General features: G+C 37.2%; 2 protein-coding genes across 3 annotated transcripts; both read right to left on the minus strand.

The window, feature by feature from the left end:
* Positions 1-828: 828 nt before the first annotated feature.
* Positions 829-5,706, minus strand: LOC107101178 (protein yippee-like 3). Its single transcript, XM_015399979.1, has 5 exons — positions 5,362-5,706; positions 3,911-4,029; positions 3,699-3,742; positions 3,142-3,250; positions 829-964 (listed from the first exon to the last, which is right to left on the minus strand). Exons 2-5 carry the CDS (start codon positions 4,025-4,027, stop codon positions 875-877), a joined length of 360 nt encoding a protein of 119 aa, XP_015255465.1. The 5' UTR covers positions 4,028-4,029; positions 5,362-5,706; the 3' UTR covers positions 829-874.
* Positions 5,707-10,911: 5,205 nt separating this feature from the next.
* LOC107101179 (glycerophosphodiester phosphodiesterase domain-containing protein 3-like) lies at positions 10,912-23,163 on the minus strand. Of its 2 annotated transcripts, XM_015399980.1 has the most exons (10): positions 22,730-23,160; positions 22,064-22,106; positions 20,502-20,637; positions 17,494-17,539; positions 17,265-17,383; positions 15,857-15,946; positions 15,538-15,671; positions 15,328-15,387; positions 13,494-13,545; positions 10,912-11,574 (listed from the first exon to the last, which is right to left on the minus strand). In XM_015399980.1, the coding sequence occupies exons 1-10, from the start codon at positions 22,866-22,868 to the stop codon at positions 11,446-11,448; spliced, it is 948 nt and encodes a 315-aa protein (XP_015255466.1). In that variant the 5' UTR covers positions 22,869-23,160; the 3' UTR covers positions 10,912-11,445. The 2 variants fall into 2 exon arrangements, with proteins under 2 accessions (XP_015255466.1, XP_015255467.1); XM_015399981.1 differs by lacking the exon at positions 15,857-15,946 and having other exon boundaries at positions 22,730-23,163.
* Positions 23,164-24,373: the final 1,210 nt, after the last annotated feature.

Consider the following 24,373-nt stretch of genomic DNA (forward strand, 5'->3'; position numbering starts at 1 on the left):
AGACGTTTAAAGGATATAGGTCTCATTAGCAATAAATGGAAGTAAAGCTATCCCAAGGGTGCAGTGAAAGAAAAAATCTAGAAGTAAATCAGTCCCAGACTAATGCTTCACAACACCATCCAGCTTAAGATGCCTCACTGCAAACACACACACACACTCACTCACTCACACTTATCATCCAAAAAGGTATACCTGTGAACAGAAGACTCACTACAGATTGAAGAAATCTTGCAGAAGATTTCTGCCGGTCTTAACATCACAAACTCAAATCCCCGATTGCCATTTTACTGACTTTAGAAGAATAAAAAAGAAAACAGGAATTAATAGTAAAAAAAAAATCAAAGAGCTTGCCTGCTGCTCTATGTATTCCCATATCCTCCCTGTATATTAAACTCAGAAAAAGCTTTGCTACTGAATTCTAGTTAAATATACCAAAGCCTGCACCTTAAACTCAAAAGAGAAAAATTCAACCTCTAGCTTTATGGCCTCGAAGCCACACAATTTAGTCATCGCTGTAAAAGTTTGATCTTTCTTGTGTTAAAAGGCTTTAAAATCCATTGCACACCTGGCGCCTGTGTAACTTTATCACCCCACTCTCTCCGAACACAAAAGCCATACACTTATTCAGTCCCAGAATAACTAATCATCGGGATGACAGCCTCAGAAAGTGTTGGAAAAAAAAAAATACAAGGACAGACAAAGATAAGGCATCACATGCTACTCTTAGCGAAGCTGCATGAAGTAAAAGTGTGGCACAGCAGCGGCCTGAAGGCGAGATGAGGACTATACACTTGAACCCTTTCACGTTGAGGGGATGCAACTTTTTTTTTTCTTCCTCTTTTTAAAAAGTCTCGAAACATTGCAGTTTCGTTATTCAATCCCAGCCGTTGTCCTTTATCATATGGGACAGCTCGATGATGTACTTCCCCTCTTTGTACTTCTGGCTGAGTTCGAAGGCCTGCTCCTGTACAGAAAACACAAAAAGGTTCAGAGTTTTACCTGACTTGCTTTAAGTACAGGGTTTATTTCACAACAAACTTAAATTAACCTGCTGGATCATTTCACACTAATGTTCAGTAAAATCCAGACAAAAAAAAAAAAAAAAAATTTGTTTCAAAACCCATTCAAACTTAAACCAGGAAAAAGCAGAATGTTTTTTCTGGTTGGAGGAATCCCTGAGCAGCACAGTGCTGCCCAGACCTGATTACTACCAGACCTGTAGAACCAATAAACCCCCGAAACAGAACCTGCCAGATTATAAAGCTCAGGAGAACCCAGCTCCTATTCGCTTCAGTTAGTCAGAATTTAAGACTGAAGGAGGTAGAGATTTTGCAAAGATACGTGGAAAAATATTCTGAGAACAAACAAGACATAAAGTGATCTTTTAGAGAAGAAAACTAATGCTTGTTTGTTTAGCTCCAGCTTTCTTTTTTCTATTGTCATTACACTGCCACAAGTACAGAGCAACAAAATGAACTCTGCATTTAACCCATCCCCTTTAGGATCAGTGGGCTGCCATTGTGTGGCGCCCGGGGAGCAGTGAGGGGTTAAGGGTCTTGCTCAGAAACCCAAAGTGGCAGTCTGTGGGAGTGAGGCTTGAACTCAGAACCTCAGGATTCCAAGCTTTATCCCCTAACCACTAATATAAAATGTACTAGATTATCATCTACATGTTTTATTTTAGCTAAAAACATGACTCAGCAATGGAACAAAACAATAAACACCAATTATAAAGGGCTAAAAGAACCTAAAGCATCCCTAAAAATTGACAAAACAAACTAATTTAGTTGTTAATGCCTTTTGTAAATTATTAAACTTGTCATTAATTGATTTGGGTCATTGGTTGATTCTGATACCATTTTGTGGGTCAAAAGCTGAAAAGTTAAGGAACCTCTGGTTAGATGATAGATGTTGAAACATGTTCAGAAACCAGTTAAAGGCACACCTCAGATTGTGACCTAAAGAGGTGACGCATATTAGTTATTTTTAATGATTCCTCAGGCCAATATAGAGCGCTTGACAATATCAATGCTAAGAGCGGGGCTCCTTTCTGGAAATACCAACTACGTAAGCTGGGAGAAGATGCACCATCATCGGCCAGGTCATGTGACCTGGAAGAACGCCACGTTCCACCCAGCGGATCTTCACTAGAGCTCCACCGCTGGTCTCCTGCGCCGCGCCACACGACGCGGTCTGGCCTGCCCCGGCGGTGCTCTCCAGAGAGCAGCAGCGTTTGTCACGCCCTCCGAGCTGAACCTAGACGCCTATCGTGTTTCCCGATCAAAAGACATGGGAGGCTGGCCGGCTGACTGTTGACTGTTGACTTTTCAACAGTACTGCAGCGCTTGTGGCCACTAGACGTGAAAGTTATAAGTCTAGCTCCCGTAGTGGCCAAAAGTTACAGGGTGTGCCTTTGAAGTCCAGTTGGCGTTGATATAATCCTGTTCTGTGATTGCCATGACCCAGCAGGTTGAACATTTTTACAAACTATATGTCACGCCTATAGTTTTACTCAAAAATAAATATACAAGGAAAAAAAACTGAACATGTTTGACTGAAGTTTTCCCAAAAGTACATCTAAGAAAATAAGAAACTCTCCATTTCTGCCTTCCAGGGTTTTATTCTGTTTCAAATGACCTGCTGAGTTTTAAAGCTCACAGCTTGAAACAAACAGGTCACAGGAAACAAGTACCAGCTCAACCAGTTTTTGTTTTACTTAACAGCATTAGCATTGCATAATGCATGGGAAGCAATTAGTGTGATTTCCTCAGAGTACTAATATGTTGACCGGTTAAGAGGTGATGAAAACAAAAGGGAAGTGGATAGAGATCTAAATGTGGAGTCTGAGGGAAAGCCGTATATTCAAAACAAACATGTCTAGCAGGATTTTATTTTTATAAGTAACAGCTTATGAATAAATGGCTTCACCATTCACTTCATGGAGCACCACTTTGTGTTTGCCCCCTGCATAAAATACAACGAATATAAGTTTGTGATGGTAAAGAGGGCAAATAAACAGACAGTATGAATTCTTATGAAAAGCCCTCCTGTATGAATTTAGCTATTTATTTGCAGTTGGATGTTGATGTGATTTTCCAGCAGATCCACACAGAACTATTGCAGTTACAGTCAGATACTCACATATTTCCAGCCCAGAGTGGTGTGGCAGTTTTCACAGTAAATGTCAGCCACTGCATGGAGTCCTGTCAGCAGCAGCCTCTCCTCAGCAGGACCACAGCCCACATTAACCCTGAAATTAAAAGCAGGGTCACAGATCAGATTTTCTACTAGAATCAAGATTTTGTTTTCCTCGGGGGGACAGAAGAAGCTGCTATTATGTTGTTGCATAGGAAACGTTTACAGAACTGTGTAATGCTGACCCACTAACCCTTAAAAACAAAGCATGACCAAAGTAAACTGACGCAACTGCAGGGTCCAAACTACAGAATCTAAAAAAAAGAAATCGAATTATCTGTTTGCACTGTGGTCTCTGCGTCAACGCATTAGATATCAGCAACGTGTTCGGATGGAAAAATAACATTTAAGAAACCACATGCTTAGGAAAAAGATCTGAGATTGCCAAGTGTTTCAATGAGAGCATTTGAGGAAGAGACTTAGAAAGAAAGAAAAAAAAAAACATCTCATGATTAAATAAACAAAACGGTTATGAAACCTCTGGCTGTATCCAAAATACTCACACTGAGTTAAAGAGGTATGCTCGTCCTTGGCTGCCTTGAAATGACTGACAGGAAAAAGGAAACAGAGGAAAAAAAGATCAGATTGAATGTTTTTTTTTTTTAACCTTTCTTGTAGCTTTTTCTATTTCTAACACATAGCAGAGCTGTAAAAGGGCATAAAAAGTTTAGCACCCAAAATAAGCATTATGACATAGGCTCGGCGGCTTGTTTACCTTTGAGATAAGATCGTCATGGTTTGCCAGATGGGCGCGGCAGTGCACGCAGCTGTAACGGCGGTGGCAAGAGTCCAGGTAAGCCTGGAAAGTCTTGGCTTTTGTCAGCTTCACCATGTCTGTGCAGGAAGAAAAAGGCAGGGTGCACATGTTGCATTACTGTATATGGTAATCCAGGCAAAACTGCTTTGGATTTCAATCGGTTGAACCGATTTCAGGTCAGGACACTGAAGGGAGCCAACAAATTCTGGAGCTGCTGCATGAAGCAAGCTAAAGCCTTAGAAATATGAGCTGAAAATTCTGGAAATGATTTTTTTTCCCCCTGGCGGTAAAAGAGTAAAAAAATGCTCCTTGGATTCTTAATTATTCTTACCCCAAATTTTACTGTCTGATCCATATACTGAACTGCTGTTGTCACTTTATAAATAAGTAATGTTTGTAAATTATTGAATATTTGCATTTAATCAACTCACCAGTGAAATGTAAATAAACAAACAAAGATTAAATAAACAGACAAACGAAATGGTTCACTGCTTGTTGCGAATTTGTCACATCTCCATTCAGTTTTTCATGTTTTTGATCTGGTTTGATCAGAAGATCAGAAATTATTTAAGGACTTTCTTTTGGTTGATCATCAAGCTTATGCTTCCTTAATTTCCTGTTGGTTTTACAGAAGATCCTGCAGTGCAGATTTAGTCCTAAATCTACTCTAAAACAAAACCAAGAAAACCTGATATCAGCTCTGTCCTCTCAAGAAAGTCTGACTGCTGCATATTTGATTATTATCTGATGTAGAAATGCATTGTTCAAGCTTGGCCTACATTAGATTGCCAGGTTAGTGTAAAGTTTTAGCTACTGTTTTTTCCCCTATGTATTCTATTATTAAGACCATGACATAGATAACAGAAAAACAATATGCTACAAATTCTCTAACAGAGGAAAAGCGTTTAAATAAAAAAAAAGAAAAAGAACACAGACATATGGGTTATATAAACCCTGATGATCAGTTCATCTCTAATACCAATGCTAAATTTAGGCATCTAAGCTGCCTCACTATCTAAACTGCAGGAAACGATGTCAACAGGCCAAATGTTGCAGGCAATTTATCAATTTCGAAACTCTTTCGGTTTCAGTGGGAGTTTCTCTTTTCAATGTAAACAAGAAATCGACATTTTCGTATAGTTAGCATAAGTTATATGATCCTATGTCACAAAGATTATACAGGTGAAGACACAATGCTTCAAAACAATTAGCAAAAATCCATATTTAGCTTAATAATGCGATATTAATCCGCATTTCAATCTGTTTTCTCTGATTAATGTCCACAGGAGCTTCTAATCGGGGCCAAAACATTATTCTGCCACAAAGGACAGCGCTAGCATGCTAGCTGCGCAAAGTCGGTTCTGCATTGAATATAGAGGAAACGATTCCTGCCGTTTGTTTCCACTCACCTGCTAAAACCGAAGCTGTTCAGAGTTAACAAAGCGGTTTACAGTGACTGACAGTTCAATAACAGAAGGAAAAGGTCGATGTTAGACCGTGAAGTCCAGCTTAGCTCGGTGCTACAGCTCTCCACGCGCTGACCGTTGGGGGAAAAAACAGCTCTGATTGTTTTTGTTGTACCGGGGAGCCCGCCTTTCTGCTCTGACTCGATAACAAAGTTCTCCCAGAGCCCTTTTCTTTCTTTTTTTCAAAACAGGAGCCGGAGCCCTGACAATGCTGGCAGGGTGACAAACAAGAGGGCAATGCGTTCCTCTGCGGAACAAGAATGCAGTTTGTTTATGAAAGCACGCAGATGGAGGAAGGGTGAAGGGTGCAAAACAAACCTTAACTGACCAATCACAGCGCCCCGATGACGTTTAGAATATGGGTCATCCAATCAGCGTCGGCTTCACATGAGCCTTTTATGGCTATCAATAGGCTTGCTTTCTGATCCAATTTCATAAATGATGGGTTGTCTTTATTGATGGTGGAAAATCAGATTCATTTAACCCTTTATAAGGCATTCAGTGAAATACTTTGAAAATCAAAATTTCAAGCTTTTACTGACCTTACACTGCAAAATGATCTAGAAATAAATAAAAATGTCCTAAATTAAGTGTATTTACCCTTAATTTGAGTAGGTTGATAAGATAATTTGCCAAATCAATGAAATTTTTACTCTTACTACTTAAAATAAGATAATTACTTCAAATTAGACAAAGCAGTTGTTTTTTTCTCTTATTTTAAATGTAATTTATCTTGTTCTATTGGCAAAGTGTCTCACTTTCCTCCTCAGTTGAAGAGAAAATGCTTTTTTTTAATTAAATTTCAATTTTTTTTGCAGTGTATTACCTTTGTAACATTAAAAAAATATGTATATTTGATAGCACACATTAAATTGTAAAAACAAGAAATGCTAACTTGACCGAATATATAAAGAAAAATAACAAAAGTGCTTCTATAAGAAATTCATGAAAAGCACAGAGTGAAAGAAACACATTTTATTTGCTTCAACATAACCTTAGAGGCATTAATGCTGATACTGTCACTTAAATTTTTTAGTGTATACACCTATATATAATTGTTAACTAGGCTTATTAACTTTTTAACTTTACTGTTTAACTTTTCAATTAGCTTTTTACCTTTTTTCTTGGCTTAACTTTTTTTTAAACTTAATTTACAGTAGGTAATATATCATTCAAGGGCTCATCTAATTGGTCAAATGCCAAAATAAGATGTACAGCCATGTAGCAGGATCTTTGCTGAATGACTGGATATAGATCTTGTGCTTCTAGACCTCACTGAGGGACGGATGGGACTCAATTTGTAAGGTGATCAAAAACGGTAACTTATAAAGTTTGTAGCAGTGTTCCTTAAGAGTCAGAGTTAACTTCATATTAATGATACTATGTTATATAAGAGTTTAATACAGTTGAGATCAAGGAAAATAAACTACACTCATGAGATAATAAAACAGTTAAAATAGCAAATATATAGCTTCTTTTAAAAACCTTTATTTTTTGATCGACATTTAATTTTCATAACAAGTGACATGCCAACATTTCCCATGCTCTTTTTCAATATTTAAACTTTTTGTATATTTCCACTGACGTTTCAAAGATTTGTCTCAGACAATGATCTCCAGAGCACAGAGGGCTTTCTGTCCATCTCCCTCCACAGATTCCCTATCAGATTTCTGTTATGGCTAGGACATGTAAAACACGATAAATTCAAGTCAGAAAAAACATGTCAAAAGAACTGAAATATTTTTTGAAGCCTTAAAGCCACTAGTTTTAATAACAGCTAACTGTAATTGCTAGGTTTGTGCGAACAACAACTCAATTTCCTTCAGTTTTTCATAGGTAAATAAAAGAGGAAAGGCAGGTTTTGATAGTGAAAAGGCGTTAATAAGTCTAGCAGAATCCAACTATTTTAGGCAGTGAGGTGTTAATTGTGTTTAACAGGGAGACAGGCTGGAGGAGGAAACTGAATGTGGAGGATTTGTGGGGTCGACAGAGAGGTTACCCTTTTTTTTTCAGCCCTAGACATTCAGGACATGGGAGAAGGGAAGGTGATCCCTGATGACCGTCTCTGCAGACATATTTGGTTGTTGCAGTTTGTATTTATAATTTTGAGCATAACTATATTTTTATACAAACCAAAAATGAAAAATTGTTTACAACTCTATGTGTGCTATGTTCAATATGGCCCAGCTGTCTCCTAAAATGTCAAGTTTGCTTTAAGTTTTGGTACTCAAAATTGTTGAACATACAATGTGTCAAAAATGCACTTTGATTTATTTCATGTGTAAGAAAATTAAAGGATCATGATGGTACATAGAGGTTGAACAGTATGCCACTGGCTTTATAGAACATAAACTGATAAATGTGGTAATCATGGGTGGATCTAGAGAGGGGCCAGTAGGGCCCAGTGCCCCTGTAAAACTGGTCCTGGCAGACATAATACAAAATAAATATATGATAAGTAAATCTTAATATGCGCTTGAACAGAAACAACTGATAGGTCCCTTGGACCAATTTAATTTTTTATTTTTACAGTTTTATATTGTTGATGATTTAAAAATTCAGTTGTTGCACTTTTAGCTTTAGTCATATTGAAATAGGATCACAGTTTATCTGCTGGATCTGAGGTTTAAATAACATTCACCTCATTTTGGGAAATTCTCATCTATCTTGCATACCCAAATGAAAAAACCAATAACTTAGGAACTGTAAGCCCAACTTACATGCGTGATACATTATTTGAAAGCGAACACCTTCCAGTTTCTGAATTTATACATGACAATGAAATTGGGTGAATAAAACACCCAAGCTGCATCAGTTCAAACATGACTCAAAGTTGTTTTTTTTTTCCATTCTCATAAATAAGTATTTTTTGAACATCAGTAATAAAGGTATGCTTGCTTGTTGTGGCTGTTTTGTCATGGTACATTTTGACATGCTGCTATATCTGTGTTAATTGTGCTTTGTTGCTCGCCATGTCCATAAAATAAACTAGGTGGTTGAATTGTGGAGAATCTAAACGTTCCAACGATGTCTAACATGTCTATATTGGTAAACATTTTACCAGTGTAATTTTCATGCATTCTGAGTTATTATTTGTAAACTGTTTTGAGAGGTTAAAGAGCTGCAAAGGGCACTTTGCCTCACAATTTATAAAACATTAAACTTTTGCCCTGTTTTTTGTTCAATTTTTCCCCCTTTCTCTTTATGAATAATCAATGGCCTCACCCTGCCTCCACCTGGTCAATTTGTTCTAGAACCACCATTAGTGTTAATAAACAGTTAATAACTATGTGCTTAAAAATGTTGTTCGCTTGATGAGCTCCACCATTCCTAGTTAACATTTTAAAGTCAGGTGGTGTTGTTTGAATTTTAGCTTCAAATTTGGAATAAAAAAAAAATATATTTTTTTTCCAGTAAATGAGAATGTGCACATCCTGAACTGTAGATATCCCATCAGCGCTGAAATCAGTACAGAAAGTTGCTACAACATATAAAAAGGTGTAGTGAAATCTGCCAGCATAACATTTTTATAAGCACTGACAGTTTGCATAAAGTTAAACCAATGGAAACATTACCATACTTCCTTTTGTGATCTTTTGGTGTTCTGATACATACAATAAAGACCAATGTATTGTTGACCTGTTTTGCTTAAGGAAGCCTGTATGACATCTTGTAACCATTGTGAGTTGTCTTGGATTTTCAAATTGCCAGGTGAAACAACAAGAATACGCCCTAAAATTATACTTTGATATCTGACAGGAAAAGTCAGAGTTCACTAAGCAGTCATAAGCTCACATCTACTATGGCAGCCCCACCTATGAATCAAGGAGAGAATTGCAGGAATCAAATATATGAGCAATTCCTCTTACTATTTAAACTTTATAAAACAGAGGCACACATATCATTAAAGTTTATCACTATACAATCTCCAAGGATGCTTCCTTGATCACACAAATAAACTAGAAGTTGGATTTTGGCTGAGGTTGTTTGGGAGGAAGATTTTCCTGCAAGTTTTTCTATCTCTAAACTTAGAAGTTTTTCCATTTTAAATGGAAAATGAACAGAATAAAGACAATTTAAACAGGAAACTCAAGTTAAGCCACATTCCAGTATTTATTTGAATAATTAGTATATAAAGCAAGACCAGACATAGCCTGTTTTATTGCTAACAGTTAAGGCAATTCAAAGACAAGATGCAAATATTGACTAAAGATAAAATGAAATGTTTTTCAAGATTTTGAGGAAGGAAATTTTGGCTGATTTTTATGAAGTCTTACAAACGCCTTTCGTTATTATATCCTTATTTATAAGCTTTGTGGTCACTAAACAAAGGGTTATCTTTCATTGATGGCCTTATTATTGATTCAGACTTTTCCAGCCTAAGCTTTCAGCGGTTCATACAGTTTGTGTTGTTCAGCTGACCACCAGTGAAAAACCTGGACATGTGACAACAACAAACATAATTGATTTAGAGGAACGTTAACACAGCAAACCACTTGATTCCTAGAAACATCACTAATTTTTAGTGATTCAAACCTTCCTTATTTGGATCTAATATAAAAACTACATTTGCTTTACATATTTTTATGTCTTCTTGCATTATTCAGTACAGACAAGTTTAGAAAAAAAAAAGCCTTTGTTTTACCACCAGACTGATTGATTATCCTCCATGCAGTGTGGCCGGACTTTGGCCATGGCTGCCTGGGAAAACAGGAGGAAACTCACTGCACACATGAACCATTAGGTAAAGAAAAAATACAGATTTATCAAAGCACACTAATAGTACTCTGTACCCTGTGTGTGCATGACCATATCTGGTTTCCTTGCAAAAGTAAACACACCTTTAGACCAGTTTCAATTTTTTTTAAGTTATAGAAACTAAATTCCAAGTTGCAGGTTTTTTTTTTTTATAAGGGATGTATGCAACAGAGCAATAAAAGGTAGTTGTAAACAGATATTAATGTATGATTCTCAGAGTTTTTGCAAATAAAATCTTGACAGTAACATTCTATTCCGATACACCTAAATAAAATAAATTACCTGTATTATTTACCTAGTTAGGGAACAGAGTGGAACTGTGTGTAAAATAGTCTCAGTATAAATCAGACTGTTGATTAAAGGCCTCAGAGGTTTGTTAGAGAACTTTAGAAAACAATCGACTCAAAACAAATAAAGGTGGAAAGTTAGGAAGAGGTGGGTAGTTGCCAGTTATTTACTCTGTTACATTGACTTAAATAGCTTTAAAAAACATATTTACAGGTTTATTTTTATTGCAAAATACCTTTATCTTCACTTCAGCAACAGTATTTGAATGTCAGTAAATGTTATTTTTTTTCCACATCAAATATATTGCATTATTTAGTTTAAAAAGCATATGGTACAAAAAAAAGAAAAAAATATATTTTTTCTTATACATAGTTATTTTTTTTGTATAATACTTTGTTTGACTCAATAAAACAAAAGCAGAATTAGCCACTAATGTTATACCTTTTCACATCATTTTAGCCTGTAAAAGCAGATCTTATGATCAGTTACAAAGTCTAGACCTAGGTGAAAACCTGTGGCTTGATAAAATCACTTTGAGGTTTGTGATTCTAATGGGAAAAACGTCCAGGTTTATGAACACTTTTTAACAGAAGCGTTTAGCACCACTACAATATACTTTATTCCTGATTTTCTTTGCATTTTGAGTGACTTTTTATTTATTATAAAAGAACAGATGCAATTAAACTGGCCAATACTGTCAGAGAATAGCTACAGTCAAAACAAAGCCATGTTTGTTTTGCGCCTTATCACTGGTTGTCAAGTGACAGGCTCCATCTAGTTAAACATTCACCGCTGACAAAGCTCATTCACACTTTCTTTACATAATGATCTGATTATATACAGTAGACATGATCATGCCCTCTGCAGTGATTAAGTGCCCTTTATGCTTAAAGAACCGAATGAAACCTTAGTTCTTTCAGCTTATTAACATGAAACACAGTCTTTGGTGTTTTTGCCGTCCTCTTTTCGTTCTGCTGGGGTTCAATGTTGACTCCTGTATGTCTGGATGTAGCTTGAGAGCAAAGATGGATAATCAGTCATGACTCCTGTGACTCCCAGTTCAAACGCTTCCTTGATGTCTTTATGTTCATTGCAAACAAATAAATGCACCTGTGGTTGCAGAAATACAGACCAGAGAGACAAAGAGTGTGGATAAATAAAAACAAATAGGGAAAAACAACATCTGCTTCACTGTTAAAAATAGATAATTTTGCAACCCTTTAAAAATTTACTTTGGTCCATTATTTTAGTCATTTGAAAATCTCTTACCACTGATGCATCACCTATGTATTTAGATTAAATGATTTTTGATTGTGTATTGCGTGACTAGCTGGTTTAAAGCAGCAGCTTTAAAGCCTCTTTAATCATCCTTTAAAAGTGCAATTAAAATTCACAACAAATCTAGATAATATAACCACACTGCAAAAAGAGAAAAGAGAACAATTCTTAAATTAAATGTATTTACCCTTAATTTAATTAGGTAAATAAGATGATTTGCAAATTGAATGATTATTTTAACTCTTAAAAGGAGATTGTTAGATAAAATTTACTTGAAATAAGACAATGCAAATGTTTTGTTTTCAAATGTAAATTTTCTTATTCCATTGGCAAAATTTCTCACTTACCTACTCAATTCAAGACAGGATGCACTTATTTTAAGAAAAAAAAATACTTATTTTGATTTCAGTTTTTTGCAGAGCACTTTCACACTCTTTAAATATACAACTTCTTAAACTTTAATAACCGTATTATGGATGCAAACATGTGTTTACTTTTTACATTTCTTTATGGTATAGGTGCACGTTCTGGAAGTGTTGCCACACTGAGCTCAGAAAAAAACAACTGGTCACAAAGAAATCCTCTAAAGGCGAGTACAGAATTCATGTAAGAGCTCCTTTGTTAAATCTGTCTTCTCTGTTGTTGCATATCTCACCAAATGAGATCATAACATGTAGATATTTCTCAGTGTTTGCACATCTGACAAATCAAATGGCTTTTATCAAAGCGGGTTTGCATTAATTAGTGATAAATGTCTGTTAATGAACATGAAGTTGCTTTATTTTGGAAAGTATGTGTGTGAGGGTTTAAGTGAATGTATGTGTAAATAAAAAGGTGTATTTATTTTTTTAATTGGAGCATCTGCAGGCTGCACAGCGGGGCAGAGGGTAGCACTGCTGCCTTGCAGCTAGAAGGGGTAGATTCCCGACCTGGGGTCTTTCTGCACTGAGTTTGCATGTTCTGCCTGTGCATGTGTGGGTTCTCTCTGGGTACTCCATCTCCCTCCCACAGTCCAAAAACGAGACTGTTTTATATTGATTGATTGTTTTTGAATGATTAGCTTCTCTAAATTCTCCTTAGGAGTGAGTGTGTGCGTGAATGGTTGTTTGTCTTGTTTCTCTCTGTGTTGCCCTGCGATAGATTGGCGACCTGTCCAGGGTGTACCCCGCCACTCGCCCATTGACAGCTGGAGATAGGCACCAGCACCCCTCGCAACCCCAGCAGGGATAAGTGTAATGGGAAATCGATGGATGGATGGGGTATCTGAGGTGCGAGGTATGTTATGATGCATTCTGCTTTTCATTTGATTTTCCTTGTTTTTCTCTCATACAATTACATGAAACCGGTTAACTTTGATTGTCATCAACCTGTCAGAGGACTACAGGTGGAAATCATTCATTATAAGCTGACAGCTTGTATATTTCCAGTTTATAATCAATGTATTGTTATGCACTGTCCCTGAGCAAATAAAATCACCATGATCTTCATTTGTCATGCATTATCATACAACTGTACACATCAGTCCTATGGTTTCCAGAGAGGAAACTGTGGAAGTACATTTCAATTTCAATGCAGCTTTGATCCAATAAAGAGTTGGAGGAAGCAGGTTCCTGCATTTTGTCCATAAATAGGCACCAGCACAGCATAATCTCTCAGGAAGCACAGAGTCACGCCACAGTAGTTAATATTTTCTCATCTAAGACGTGTGTCGATTCTTTGCTGCAGTAGTATAATGATCCTTAAAGTGTTACCTGTATTCCACGGGCTGCAAGGTGTTTGAAAAGACTTTTTCTCATTGTTATCCTGAAAACAGCAAAAGGAGAAAAAAAGACTCGATGAAAACAGCCAGTGAATTTTTCTAACACATTTGAATAGATGTCTAAGATCAACTGAATATCAATAAACAATAACATATAGGAGTAACTTTTATGTATTATTTTTAGTCAAATGTATAAAAGAAAAACAATAAAAGATCAGGACACCTGTGATTCAAACAGTTACACACACACACGTGTGTATCATATCTGGTCTAAACGATAAGAAAATAGGTTACCCAGCATTTAGTTGAGTGTGTGCTTTGTTGATGTTTAAGTGCATGCCTCAAAAATCAGAAGCAGACTGTGAATGTTTAACCTCCATGGGAGGTGATGACCAAATAGGGAAACCTTTGCTCTCTGGGGAAAAAAATAAATAAGGCCAGACTAAAGTTTGCTTAGATTGAATTTAGACAAAGACCAGGACTTCTGGAACAAGCTGTTTAAACAGATTGGAGTAAAATTGCATTATTTATTTACTAGTAAAGAAGATATGTTTGATGAAAACCAAATGCAGCATTCAAGGAAAATAAATGTTAATCATTATTAACGATGGAGGTGGGACTTTTTGGGAGTGGTTTGCCGCAGTGGAACCAGAGCAGGCCATAGGCAGAGGCTGCTGGACTGGTGTCCTAACTTTTTCTTTTGGTAGAAAACACATTCTATTCTCAACAACAACAAAAAATGATGATTACTGCTAATTAAATCCCTTCATTTCCCAAAGAAGAACTGTGTCCTATTTCTTGCCTGCTTCAGCATAAACATTGTATGTGCATTCCAACGGTACAAATGGAAAAGGAATTGACTTTATATGCAGTAGCAACATCTAAAGGAAAAAAATTCAACCAGAAACAGCTTTATTTGAGGGAAAAAACAGTCACACTTTAAGAAGTTAAGTATTTTAAGAAAACTAATTGGTTTCACAATTGTTTGTTACCTGTGAAGAATAATTAGTAAACTCTAAAGTTCTCATACAGAATTTCACATGAATGGAGCTAAATCTCTCTGGCTCCTTCAGAATCGTCGCTTCAGCTCACCCATAATATGTTCTATTGGATTTAGTCTCACTGGGGTCTTCATAGGATGAAATGGGCTGACAGCATCACAGATCCACTCTACCTCACAGTATGAGGTTATTTCCAACATTTTCATCCTTTCTTTTCCTTCAGACCAACTGGAAATGTTGGTGCCTAAAATCCTAAACTTTTAGTCTCACCTGACCAAAGCACATGGTTCCAGTCATTGTCCAAGTACAGCTGAAATAACTTCACATGTCCACATTTGTGTTCGTAATGGAGAAGAAAAATTATCCTGATTTTCATTAGTCCAAAGACCATGCATATCTGCATTATTTTAATAGCATAACTTTTCGTATGACTCATTTTAAAAAATTGCAAGGAGAAAATTAAAGTATGTACTTTAAAGTCATAATAAGAATGATTAATAACACATCATTTATAGGCCTACTTATTTTAATAAACAAAAGATACATGTTTTAATGGAATAGTTTAGGCCAACTATCAAACATCTTCCTAAAATAAAAGCCTAATTTTTCAAGTTTTTTCTTAGTCGTTTTAATATTTTGATTTGGCATTAAATGATTGATTTATTACAATTTCTTGCTTTTTTTTATTCCATTTTTATTCATTTTATCTAGGGATGCCAACAATAATGGTATTCTAATTTTCATATATCTCATTATCAACTTCTTAAAAAGACTCCTGTTTCCAGGTGGCAGAAATTGCACAGTAGGTTATCAAACCCAACTTACTTATCTATTAAAGAAACAATCAGTCTTTTCCTCAGGATTCCTTTCTCTGGTATGTAGGTCCTATTAGTCCACATCAAGAAAGATGACAAAACACAACTCTGTAATATAACACCACATTATTTTCTTGAATACACAAAAATAATTTGAGTTAAAAAAACATCATGTTAGAGCATGGACTTTAGAACTGTGTCTTTTACTGGGAAAGCAAACCTGTTAATGATGCGGGGCAGGTAAAACTGCAGCAGGCTCTCTCCCAGAGGGACAAAGGGCAGTAGGCCAATGTAGAACAGGAGCAGAACCAGGACGCCACGTTTCATTGAGAAACTGTAAGGCATAGAGCTGTTCTGCAAAGAAAACAGGCAAAGATGGTTTTAGGAGATTGACATAGGCAGATAGTGGAGGATAACATTTAAAACATTAAATTCCCATGACAAATGCAGCATGGCTGTTTTACAGGGAAAATGTACTGCAAAAGGGTTTTTATTTTTGATTTAAGTGGAACTTTGTCTCCCCCTGCTGGTTAACATACGATACTGCGGCACTTCTTCAAGATGGTGGAGTCTACTGAGGCCCACACAGTGATGTTTTCTCTGTTGTAGCGTTTAACCATGTTTGAAATCTGCAGACAGACAAGACATTTGGAAGTTTGTTAATACTTAAGAAAGACCAAAAACGTGGACAACCACCTCCATGCTGCATAGCCTACCTGCAAACAGCACTGTGGGCATCAGCCATATTACCTTAAACATCACCATAGAGGCCTGAATAACTCAATTTCATGGTATTTAATAATTGAACTTCTTCACATTTTAACTGGTTTTAACTGGTTGCCACACATTTTTTTGTACCCAAAAATAGAGCTTATTGTGAAGTGAAAGGAAAAATGATTAACTAAAATGTTGAATAATGGAGGAGACGTGTCCCTTATAGGGAACCGTGCTTCTCCATCTAGGAATGTGTTGCATGAGTCATGGTATGGAAGCTTTCAAGAGAATATAACCTGTCTGAATATGTTGTTCAACGTGTGAAGTTTTAATTTGCTGGTGGTTTATTTTACGGCACATGGGTTTGCCCTATTTGTTCCATGGGAAATAGAGATTCTGTGGGAACAGTTTGGAAACGGGCTCTTTCTTTTGAAACAAAACCGTGCACCAGTGCACAAAGCCCTGTCCATGAGGACAGGGCTTTGAGGCTTTGCTGTGGCTTACAAACTCTTGACCTCAACCTTATAGAACATCTTTGAGATGAATTAGAGTAGAGAATGAAACGGATGCTTTCTCTTTCCTAGAAGAATCTATGAAGAATAAGCACTCCTAAACCCATTAGACAGCTTATGTTAAGGAGTTGAAGCAATAATAGCTGCTAAAGTTGAAGCAACATAATAATAAACCCTATGGATAAAGTCTCAGTTAAGCTCATATGCCAGATGAGACAGTAAGTGAATATTTTGGCCATAAAGTCTTTAAATCCCCCTTTACTACGATTAATCATAGATAAAATCTAGGGAAACCAATTAGCTTCAGATATTTCCTCACCTTCTCTTTTTACAGGTAGATGGGGAAGCTAAAAACAAATCAACAGCAAACCTTTCACACTTTTATTTGTTCCATCCATTATCTGACACGCTTGTCCCAATTGGGGTCGCGAGGGGTGCTAATGCCTATCTCCAGCTGTCAATGGGCGAGAGGCGGGGTACACCCTGGACAGGTCGCCAGTCCATCGCAGGCTTTTATTTGTTGAAAAAACTTTTTTTTTAGAGGAGACGTTTAAGGTATGTGAATGGTTTTTAAGGTTCTCACTTGAATCAAAAATGTCAAATAAAATAACTGTTACTTAAAACATTGACGCTGCCCATTACTAATTCTTTTCTGATTATTTTGGAAAATGTAGGTCAAATTTAGGTCAAGTTTATTAGCTCCTTGTGGGGTGTTCTTTACCTCTTGCATCAGCTGTTGGTTGTTCTCTTTGATCTCAATGCTTATGGGGATCTGAGGGAACTTCCTGAACACATCCTCCAGAAGAGCGATCTTCCTGTCTGTGCCGGTGCTGTGGTGGCCTGAAGGGTGAAAGGACATAAAAGGTCAGTGGGTGTTAGAGAAACACAACCCTTTGCTAAAGGCATTTTCATTAATGATTGATAATTTGAATGAGAGAAAAAGAACCGACCTGCATGGAAGGTCACTTCAAGTGATTCGTTATACAAAGGCAGTTCCTGAAACAAGAAAAAAAAAAGTTTAAAAAGACCAAGATCAGGCCAAGACCTTTAGAGACCAAGACCAAGACATATAGAGGCCAAGACCAAGACATGATTAAGACATTTAGGGGCTGAGACCAAGAAAAGACCAAGACATATAGAGGCTGAGACCAAGACAAGAGGAAGAAATTTAGAGGCCCATCCAAGAAAAGATTATGACATCTAGAGTCCAAGACATGTAGAGGCTGAGACTAAGACAAGACTAAGACGTTTAGAAGCCAAGACAACCAAGAAGAGGAAGAAATTTAGAGGTCGAGACCGAGACAAGATTATGACATCTAGAGGCCAAGACCAAGACATGTAGAGGTCGAGACCAAGACAAGGCCAAGACATTTAGAGGATGTGACCAAGACAAGATTAAGACATCTAGAGGTCAAGACCAAGACATGTAGAGGCCAAGATTCAGACAAGACCAAGACATATAGCAGCCGAGACCAAGACAAGATGAAGAAATTTAGAGGCCGAGACCAAGACCAAGATATTTAGAGGCCGAGACCAAGACAAGACCAAGATATTTAGAGGATGAGACCAAAACAAGATTAAGACATCTAGAGGCAAAGACCAAGACATGTAGAGGCCAAGACTAAGACAAGACCAAGACACGTAGAGGCTGAGACCAAGCCAAGAGGACGAAATTTAGAGGCTGAGACCAAGACAAGATTAACACATCTAGAGACCAAGACCAAGACATGTAGAGACCAAGACAAGACTAAGACGTTTAGAGGCCGAGAACACCAACAAGAGGAAGAAATTTAGAGGCAGAGACCAGGACAAGACCAAGAAATTTGGAGGATGAGACCAAGACAATATTGAGACATTTAGAGATTGAGATTTAGACAAGACTGACATTTAGAGGCAGAGGCCAAGACCAAGAATAAAACCAAGACATTTAGGGCCGGATTTATCAAGATCCAATTTTGCGTGCAGTACTTTGCGCTCGCAAACTGGAATTTTGCGCGAGGGGCTGAACCATGGTTTGCGAGTGATTTAACAAGAGTAATTGCGTAACTTGTGGCAGGTGCAAAACTGTTGGAGACACCCTATTTAAATGATGGTTTTGCGCGTTTTGTGGTTTGCGGCAAAGTAGTTTGTAGTTTGTGCAAACTAGTGCATTAAGAAATTTTAATCTTACAGTGACACCTCCACCCCCTCCAAAAAAATACAAATTTTATATATATATATATATATATATATATATATATATATATATATATGGGTCGGGGTTCTCTCTGGTAGGGCGTCAGGGCGACATGGCATTTAGAACGTCGGACAGCACTTCTGAAAAACGAGATTGGGAGATCCCAGATGCAAAAAAGTGCAATGTTGCAAGGAGTTTTGTGATATCTGGTATTGCGTGGGTCCTCCTTGTGGCTGGCTCCAAATCCATTCGGAGTTCCCCCAACAGCTCCAAAATGGCAATGCTGGATAAACGAAATGTTTTGATGATCGTTTCCTTGTTCATTCCAAAAATATTCACACGGAGTGAAAAAATGCGTTCTCTGCGTCTCCCTGCTTCATTTCGATGTCTCCTTCTTGCGACAATAACCGCTGCCATGTGTGCGCAATTACGCATACAGACCATTTGCACCTTCTTTTGAAACGTGTTAAATATAGAGTCAGATACCGTTAGCAAAATTGCTTTCAGGTTTGATAAATCACTTTGCGAGTGCTAAATTAATATATTTACATGTTCTCCTCCCACAAGACGCACTTTTGCGTGTAAACGCCCCATATTGCATATTCATTGCAGAAAAAGTACTAAATGGATAACAAGCGCTATTCAGCACGTTTTAAAGACCAAATCCTTTTAGCACGCTGTTGATAGATCAGTTTGTACATTTTTTAGCGTGAGCAGTGAAATAGCTCACATTTTTATACACGCAAACCTTTGATAGATCCAGCCCTTAGAGGCATTGGTCTCTGCCTCTAAACATCTAAGTCTTGGCCTCTAAAGGTCATGGCATTCTCTTTGTACTCCTTTGTTAACAACACTCGATTTTACCATGCATTACGACAAAATACAAATATACTGATCTTTGAATTTGTTTACATCTTTAAAGCTTAAAACCTCTTGAGGACTGACAGTCTGTGGGCCGCCAGTAAAACAATGAAATGCAAAATTCAGACAAAGAATGTCATAATTTACTCACAGATTACTATTTTCCTACTCTGCTGAGCTATTACGGCTGCCATCTTCTCTTCTTTCAACTGACACATCTTTCAACAAATTCCACTTCTGGTCTCTCTAAATCCAGTCACACAACATTTAAACACTACTGTACATCCAGGACTAGTATGCAAATAGACACACCCAAAGAAAACATCTCCAGAGTCCACATGTTTGTAGATTTTTTTGTGGATTTGTAAACAAATTTGAACATCTACTTGCTAGAACTTTTCTCTGTAGCATTGTTTACCTTATAGGCCCATATTGTCAGTCATCCATTGTACAATTAAATCACAAAAAAAATAGAGAATGCGAAATATCTGTGAAATATGATTGCAAACTGGTTATAACATTACTAAAAATACTTGAGTGACATACAGGATTCTGATTAAGTAAAAGATTTGGAGCCAAAAAGCTTTCAGGTCTGTTCCAAAGAGCAACCATTAAAACCCTTAAAAAGCCTCCAAAACTAAATTTTAGACGTTTGCAGAGTCTATTCTGAATCAACATAAAACAGTTTCTAAAGCTTAGTCACAGAAAATAACATTTAAAAATCATTTGTTTTTTGTAAAGCTTTTTAACATAAAAGAAGATTAACATCTTGCACTGTAATTATGCCTTAATGTTATTCATATAAGCACCGATACCGTATGAGCTGAACCCAAATACTTTGTGGATCCACTCTAACACGAGTGTTGAAGTCAGCTTTTGTAAGTAAAAAAAAAAAAAAAAAAAGCGTTGCTCTTGTCTTACCTCCAAATTGAGTGAGGAGATGTTGACATCTTGGCCTGTCTGCCTCTTCAGGTTCTCATCATGAGAAACGACCACATATCCATCCTGTGTCAAGTGACAGTCCATCTCCAGCATCTCTGTGCCCTGTTCCACTGCACTGGTAACAGAGAAAATGGCCTGTGAGGAGGAACGTGTCTCCATGTTGAAAATGTTGATCTGAAGCAGAAGCCTGCCTTAGATCCATATGACCAACAGAAATGGACACCAGTGGATCTGCTGCGGTCACCATGACCAGCTTAGTTACACTGGGGATTAGGTTTTTCCATACCATCATAATAAGTATGAATATTATACTGGAGTTTGTTTCTTATGTCATTTTCTAACATGAATTCAGTCAGAAAACATTTGTAAAAGTCATTTACAGATAGTTTTACCCCCAGAAAAATCTACGAAGTATTCTCATCTTAACACTTTTTGCACAACTCACCAAAATAGGTTCATTATTTACCACCCTTAGGTGCTGTATAAAAATATCAGCTCAGAAATAGCAATTAAATAATTCAAACCATTCAGGCTATCTTATCACACAGATTCATAACCAATGACCCCTTTAGGTATTTTACACGGAAAATATATAGAATGAGATCAATGCAATGTAATCTAGATTGAAATCCACTTCCCTGTGTTTAGACCGAAACCTGGTTATAATGCCATGTAGCTAATTGGATTGATTCATCGATTTTGCAGCAAATGTTTGTGTATTTGGCTGAAGGACAGCAATAGGCCTGGGGAGAGGAGAATGAAGAATAGCTACAATGAGAAGAGGACATGAGAGGTGTAAAGAAACGCTTGTTGCTGCAAAGTTTGTGAGACCATGTCGTGTCATTAAAGCTTTGGATCCTGACTGTCAGACAAGGAGCTGACGTCCCAGGCACTTTCATCTATTGCGTATTAGCTTAGGTTTCATTCAGCACTGCTGAAAACATAGAGCTAAACTCGATGATCACAGAGCAATTTGGTCAGTTTTTGCCTCTTTTGTACATTCGGTGCACTGTTGTTCATTAAATAGATATCAATGCCTCATTTTGTCATTTTTTCCTCCTCTCCATAAAATTAAAAAGTAGCATTTAAAAAGATGTGCTTTTGAAGAAAAAATGCAGCTGTTGTAACATTTTATGAAAAATATTCCAAGTATGAATAAAATCCAGCTTAAACAAAAAAAAAAGGAAATTCTAGGTGGATTAGTTGACCAACAAACACCTTTAAAAATTTTTTTTTTTTTTAAGCATAAATTACAAAGGCTTGAATTTAATGCAGATTTCCAGATGCAAACAGGATAAAATGACACTAAGACATTTATACTCACTCCCTCAGTAATAGTAGTACAGACAGTGTGCTCCACTGTCTCCAAGGGGCTTAAAGAGGAATCACAGATTCTCATCAACATCCTTTTTTTTCTGCATATTTGATTATTCCTGTGATCAGACATTTTTTAATCTGATCTGTTTCTGTGACCCCAAATGTGTAACTTAGCAGAAGTTTTAGTTTTAGTTTTAGTGGAGTTCATTAGAAGTAGTACTTACTGTGTAAACGCCTCCATGGTGCTTTCTATCCTTTCTCCCGATCCTGAAAATAATCAGAGAACTCATTACCAAATAAGCTTTAACAAAGAAAAAATAGTTATCACTTATTCACCTTCCACATCTACTAACACAGATCTAACTATTACATCATTTGTGGACAGATCTTTCAAAAATACTTAAGCGTCATGAAATTCTCCCCATGCCTTTGATAATTAGATAGAAACCGACTAAATAAAAATATTCTTTAAAATATTTCAACAGAAAAACAATTCAGGATTTCATCAGTTATTCCTCCTTTAGGCAGGACCTGAAATTGGCAGCAAAAACAGAGATCTAAGTCAGTTTTCCTTTAAATAAATGTATTTCCCCTTGATCACAGGAGGTTAGTAAGACAATTTAGCACTAGAATAAGATAATTTACATTTAAAAAAGCAAAAAACTACTACATTGCCTTATTTAAGGTGAATAATATCTACTTATGCTATGTTAGGGGTAAAAAAAAAATACTTGTACCATTGGTAAATCATACCTGTGCAGGTTAAGAGTAAATGCACTTTTTAAAAGAGGTTTTAACCTGTTGTTGGATCCGTTTTTGCAGTGTAAAGGTGAGCTATGCATCTCACAGCTGGATCATGGATCCAGAGCCACCTCTTTTCTCCTGCTTACCTCCTCGGTGTGAAATGTGAGTGCAGTAGAAAGCAGGTTGTTTCCTCTTGTGGAGATGGTGTGGGTTCTTCAGCAGGTACCGGGAGACTAGTGCATAAATGGCCAATGGAGGCAACCCCAAGTACAGAAACATGCTCATCCTTTCCCTTTAAGATCAGCTCTCTGAAAGTTCTCAAACCTGAAGATAGATATCTCCTTATGTAGCCACTAATAACCACACCAGCTCTTGCTGCGAGTGATCAGAAGTGAAAGAACTGAGGAGAGATATGGTGCAGCTGCCTGTTAAAATATAAGAGGGAAAAACTGGACAGACTGGTAAGACTGAACAAATATCTTCCACTTTTATCTCACACCAATATGTCAAAGTTTGTCCTGATTTCTGATGAAAACAGCCCTAAGCAGGGCTGTAAACATTGGTTAATGAAGCACCAGCTTGTTATCCATTGGCCTCTCCTCCTCCAATTGCAACATTTGACCCTCTGGGAGGGAAGGGCGGAGTGTGTCATACTTTCCAGGTTTTCTTTTATTCTGCCTCACCATTGACAAACCACCACTATGATCACACCTACCTCGAGAGGACCTCATCCTGCAAAGCTGGCAAGACTATCTGAAGCAGGATTCCATTAATTTATCAGAAAAGCGGCAGATTTCTTTGTATTTATTTAGGAGTCATGAGCTCTTAAATGTCATTCTAGAAAAAAAAAAAAAAAAACTAAATGCAAAGACTACAAAGTCAGCAGAGAGCAGTATATTGTTCGGCTTCAATGCAAAAAACAATGCAGGGGTGCAACAACTGCAGCGACCTGGTGACAGCCAGAACAGAGGAAGGCATTCACTGCAGGACGACCTGGATATCCAGCATTGTCTCAAATATGCAGACGCATGCTTTTGACATGAACCCCCCCGCATAACACAATATAGCTGTTAGTCTTAAAGAATGTCAGAGAGGGAGCAGCCGTGCCGAGACACGCTACAAGGAAAAGATAAATTCCCACGACTCATGCTGCACCATGGAGGGGCGGTTTATAAAAACACCTGAGGCAGAGGTTGCCGTTTGGGCATGTGAAAATAGATTGCTAAAATGAAAACTAACAGATAACAGATGTCTATGCCTTTGGAGAGACAAAAAAAATTCAGCTTCAAGAGGAGAATCCAAATCAGCATCGTCTGGATGTAATCTACCATGAGTAAAAAAAATGTAAATATTAAATTAGAAGTAATTAAATCTAAAATCAATGCTGTACGATCATTTAGCCCCTTATAAAAACCAGACAGGTGAGAAAATTCCTTCATTTGTTCAAATTTCTGATTGGTTCTTGTACTCTGATCACACTATGAATATCTGCTTCCATTCAGCACATGGATCATAGGCTGCCCTCCACTTAAACTGCTTTATTCGCCTCCATCTTCATGACTTTTGTGGGTTTGGACAGCAAAGCATGTCCTGTTGAATGGATGGGGGCATCAAGTGTTGCTTTTTTAAATATTTTATCCTACTTCCTGCTGTCAGGCAGGCTCTAATTAAGTAATTTCTTCATTTAACGGGGTGGTTATGAGTCCTGGGTGATGCTGCTGAAATTGAAATGAACGCAGGTTATCTTTGATCATTAAATCTACTTGAGGATCTAAAATATTCCAGGTTTA

The sequence above is a fragment of the Cyprinodon variegatus genome, unplaced genomic scaffold (genome assembly GCF_000732505.1).
Source record: "Cyprinodon variegatus isolate N-32 unplaced genomic scaffold, C_variegatus-1.0 Scaffold1064, whole genome shotgun sequence".
NCBI classification, from domain to species: domain Eukaryota; kingdom Metazoa; phylum Chordata; class Actinopteri; order Cyprinodontiformes; family Cyprinodontidae; genus Cyprinodon; species Cyprinodon variegatus.

Coding starts and splice junctions, on each gene's coding strand:
- LOC107101178 (XM_015399979.1), bottom strand. CDS start 4,027: ATGGTGAAGCTGACAAAAGCCAAGACTTTCCAGGCTTACCTGGACTCT. Junction 3,743..3,910: donor ATGACGATCTTATCTCAAAG/GTAAACAAGCCG, acceptor TTTTCCTGTCAG/TCATTTCAAGGCAGCCAAGG. Junction 3,251..3,698: donor GCATACCTCTTTAACTCAGT/GTGAGTATTTTG, acceptor TTTTAATTTCAG/GGTTAATGTGGGCTGTGGTC.
- LOC107101179 (XM_015399980.1), bottom strand. CDS start 22,868: ATGAGCATGTTTCTGTACTTGGGGTTGCCTCCATTGGCCATTTATGCA. Junction 15,947..17,264: donor ACCAACAGCTGATGCAAGAG/GTAAAGAACACC, acceptor GTCTGTCTGCAG/ATTTCAAACATGGTTAAACG. Junction 11,575..13,493: donor TTGCAGCCCGTGGAATACAG/GTAACACTTTAA, acceptor CTGCAACCACAG/GTGCATTTATTTGTTTGCAA.